The sequence below is a fragment of the Bactrocera tryoni genome, chromosome 4, assembly GCF_016617805.1.
Source record: "Bactrocera tryoni isolate S06 chromosome 4, CSIRO_BtryS06_freeze2, whole genome shotgun sequence".
Lineage (NCBI taxonomy): Eukaryota > Metazoa > Arthropoda > Insecta > Diptera > Tephritidae > Bactrocera > Bactrocera tryoni.
Genome location: NC_052502.1, coordinates 13,362,646 through 13,366,272, shown reverse-complemented (window position 1 = coordinate 13,366,272; position 3,627 = coordinate 13,362,646). Strand labels below are relative to the sequence as shown.

The 3,627-nt window shown below is 44.4% G+C and overlaps 1 protein-coding gene across 1 annotated transcript; it reads right to left on the bottom strand.

The window, feature by feature from the left end:
• Positions 1–897: 897 nt before the first annotated feature.
• LOC120775618 (probable cytochrome P450 6v1) lies at positions 898–3,359 on the bottom strand. Its single transcript, XM_040105865.1, has 3 exons — positions 2,508–3,359; positions 1,594–2,403; positions 898–1,520 (listed from the first exon to the last, which is right to left on the bottom strand). Exons 1-3 carry the CDS (start codon positions 2,973–2,975, stop codon positions 1,242–1,244), a joined length of 1,557 nt encoding a protein of 518 aa, XP_039961799.1. The 5' UTR covers positions 2,976–3,359; the 3' UTR covers positions 898–1,241.
• Positions 3,360–3,627: the final 268 nt, after the last annotated feature.

The following is a 3,627-nucleotide window of genomic DNA, read 5'->3' as shown; positions in this document are numbered from 1 at the left end:
GGAACTTTTGAAAATATGAAGAAATTTGTTATCAAAAGTCACTGATGGCAAATTGAACAGCAATAATGACAAAAATATGACACAACTTTGAAAAATTTTGCAAATAAAATTAGGCAAAATATTTTTTTCAGAAAATATTTATAACTAGTTAGTTACTTCTGTTTTGACATAGTTCTAACAGAGATCAATGCTTTTAATTTTTGAACTATCAATATATTGTTTATTGTTGTAAACTGACAGGAAAATGGCCAATCCTATTTTACAGATTTTTTTCTCAAATTCCTCAACTAAAATCCCGAAATATTTCATTAAGACTATCAAATTTGTCTTTTTTATAATTTTAACATGTATTTTTTTTTCTAACAGTCGAATCCGGCCGACTGTAGCGCGCTGAGCGTCAAGAATTCAAATCATTCACAACAAAGTAATCATACTGCGACCTCAGAAATAATTAAGTAACGTGATGTATGGCATAGCGGAGCACATAAAATTAGAAAAACAAGAAAAAGCGAGACACCGAAACGATAAACATAAAGACTAGGCGCACACACACAAATACATGCACACAGGTAAGTAAGTGTACAATTAAAGATAAACGCGTACAAACACACGCGCAGCTCTTTTCACGCCTTTGTTCTACAAACATATTAACAGATATAAATTTTTAGTTGCTTGTCATCGAAATCCCCTTATAAAGATAAGCGATTTCGACGTCACCGGTGGCGTGATCGCACCTACAAACAGCAAAAGAGTTAAAAAAATAGAAGAGAAAGATAAATAATAGACGCGCTTACTCATTCATAAAAAAAATGCTATATTAACAATATTTTTATATATACAATAAAAATTACAAATACAATACAAACATTTAGTAATAATAATATTAGCAATAATAATAATAATAAACAAACATAGCAGAAGAGTAAAAACGGTGTAGATATGTATGTATAAGTAAATATATATGTTTTTGTTGTAAAAGCGACAACTTTGAATAGGAAAGCGCATTGCAGCGACACAAGCAAGCTTTACATTGGTCTTTTGGTTTAAAAAGGCTAATAGAAATTCTTCTGCTCTAGTTCATTCAGCGCGCACAAACAGCGCGCGCGGAGGCTGCTTGAGGTAAGCAAACGCGCTGCGGGCATTTAAGAAAGCGCGCATGTTTAAGATATCCGGCTGAAGTATTAACTGATAAGCACAAAGTTGTGTGACGCGCGAGCCGCTCCTGTCATCTCTGCGCGGCATCACAAGCAGCGCTCGACGCTCAGATAGATGTCGCTTTTATTCGACAACAACAGAAACTTCCGATCGAATTCGATGTTGTCGACAGTCTTTTCGCAAAACTCCACACGATGAGTGTGCAGAAAATGTATGAGGCCAAGTTTGATCTGCATCTGCGCTATGGCCATGCCGATGCAGTTGTGCGGACCGGCGCCGAAGGGCAGATACGACATAGGCATATGTAGTGTGCGGTTCTCCGGCGAGAAGCGTTCGGGATCGAAGCGCGCCGGCTCGGGCCAATACTATTCGAGAAGAAAAAGAAGATATATTATAATACAAGATTAAAAATTGTCAACAACAAACAAGCGCGCTCACCTGTGGGTCATGGTGTATCGCTAAATTCGATATGTAGACGGGCATGCCGCGGCGCACAAAGCAGTCCGCGTATGGGCGCAGCGCGACGAAACGCTTCTTATTGATGGGCGTGCATTCGCGCTCCAAAATCGGCACATTCGGATACTTGCGCAGCGTCTCATCCACCACCATCGTCAGGTAACGCATACCCTGCACCTTGTCATAAGTAATGGCATGCGCTTGCGCATCACCCAGCGTCTGTCGTATTTCGGCGCGCAAACGCGCTTGCAGTAGCGGCTGCTTGGCCAGCTCGTACAGCGCAAATGTCATGGTCATGGCACAGCTTTCGATGCCCGTCAGCTCGAACATGGCCGCCTGCGCGACCAAATAGTCTTGTTGGTGCGTGAAATGCGTGCGATCCTGATTGAGCGCCGCCTCCATCTTCAGCGTCAGCAGCATTTCCACGAGATCATTACGTAGTATGCCATTGCGTTCGCGCTCCTCAATCACCTGCAACACGGTGCGACGCAAAAAGTCCGCATGTGCCGGTGGCAAGAGATGGCGCCGCAAAAGCGATACGAATTTGGGCAGGAAGAAGATGACACACAAATCAATGACGCGCGTAAAGGTGAGTGTGTACACTTCGCTACAATTGCTGCCCAGCTCCGTCTGTTTGTTGCGCAAGCTGTATGAGCGCAGGCCGAACGCTATGCTGGCGATCAGATCCGTGTTGTAGAGATCGCAAATCTCCTTGACATTCACCACAGCGTTGCGGCGCTGATTGCCGTTGGCCGTGAGACGCTGCAAATAGGCCTCGAGATCACATCCCACCTGTGTTACCCAAGGCAAGCGTAACAAATAAAGAAAAAATAAAATTATACGTTGGTAAGCGTGGTGCGCTGGACAAATACAGTTGGTTGAACAAGTGAAAGTACCTCCTCCATGAGTGCAAACATCTGCTTGATCTTACCGCTGGTGAATGCCGGCGAAAGCCGCGTCCGTATCTCACGCCATTCGGGATTGCGCACGAAGAACAAACTGTTCGCCGCCAGCTTGTCCACATGCTTGTCGCACTTGGAGAAGCGCATCGAGAAGCTGACAAAGTCCTCCACCAAAATGGTGCGCACCAAATTGAGATCGCGTATCAGCAGCGCCGGCTGGTGGAACAAATAAATGCCCACCACCGGCTCGTCTTTGAATTGTGCGTCGAAGTAGTAGTCGCGCAGCAGCAACGGAAATGAAGTGTGCAGCCACAGCACGTCTTTCAGGTTGCCCAGCAGATGTACGGGCTGCACGAACTTGACACGGCGCCGCTGCCAGTAGACATATGTACGTCGCGACCAAACGAACACAGCTGTCAGCACGGTGACGAACACGAGCAGCACGCTAGTGGAGTCCACCATTGTTCACGCACGCAAAGTTCTATGGCAACGCGGGCGTTATACGCGTACACCGCTTGACCTTATACTTATATATATTTATTACTAAAATTAATTACTATATTTATACTTTATAGTGAAATGCTAGGCAGAAGTGTGCAAGCACTTGTTCGAGTTGATAAACCACTTTGTATGCGCGTTTATTGTAAGTGTTTGTTTGTGCGGTTGAATGCACTCTTCGTGTTTTGTTTGTGAAAACAAAGCAAACAACACCAAGCCACGCCACGCCACAACACAAAAGCGCAACGAGAACAACGCGTACCGGCGTAATCAAAATAAAGCAAGCGACTGCCTGCATGCTCTTTGGCGAATTTGTACCGAAGCTCTGCCGACGCTCCAGTACAGGCCCCATTTTCGACGTCTCAGCTCATATTCGCGTAAGCAGCGACGTGGCCAAGCAGCACGCGGAGTGATTAAGTGCGAAGCGCTGAGCGCGCGCCTCATTTTTTGCTCACAATTTAATGCTCTCCAACCGCAAACAAGATAGACTGCGGCTAAGGCAGCACCCTACAAGCGGTCTAATTGCTTTGTAAGGAATTTTGAAATTAGTTTTTTACTTATATTGAAATAATTTTGAATTAAAACATCAAAAGGTTTCACAAATTAAAGGATAAAA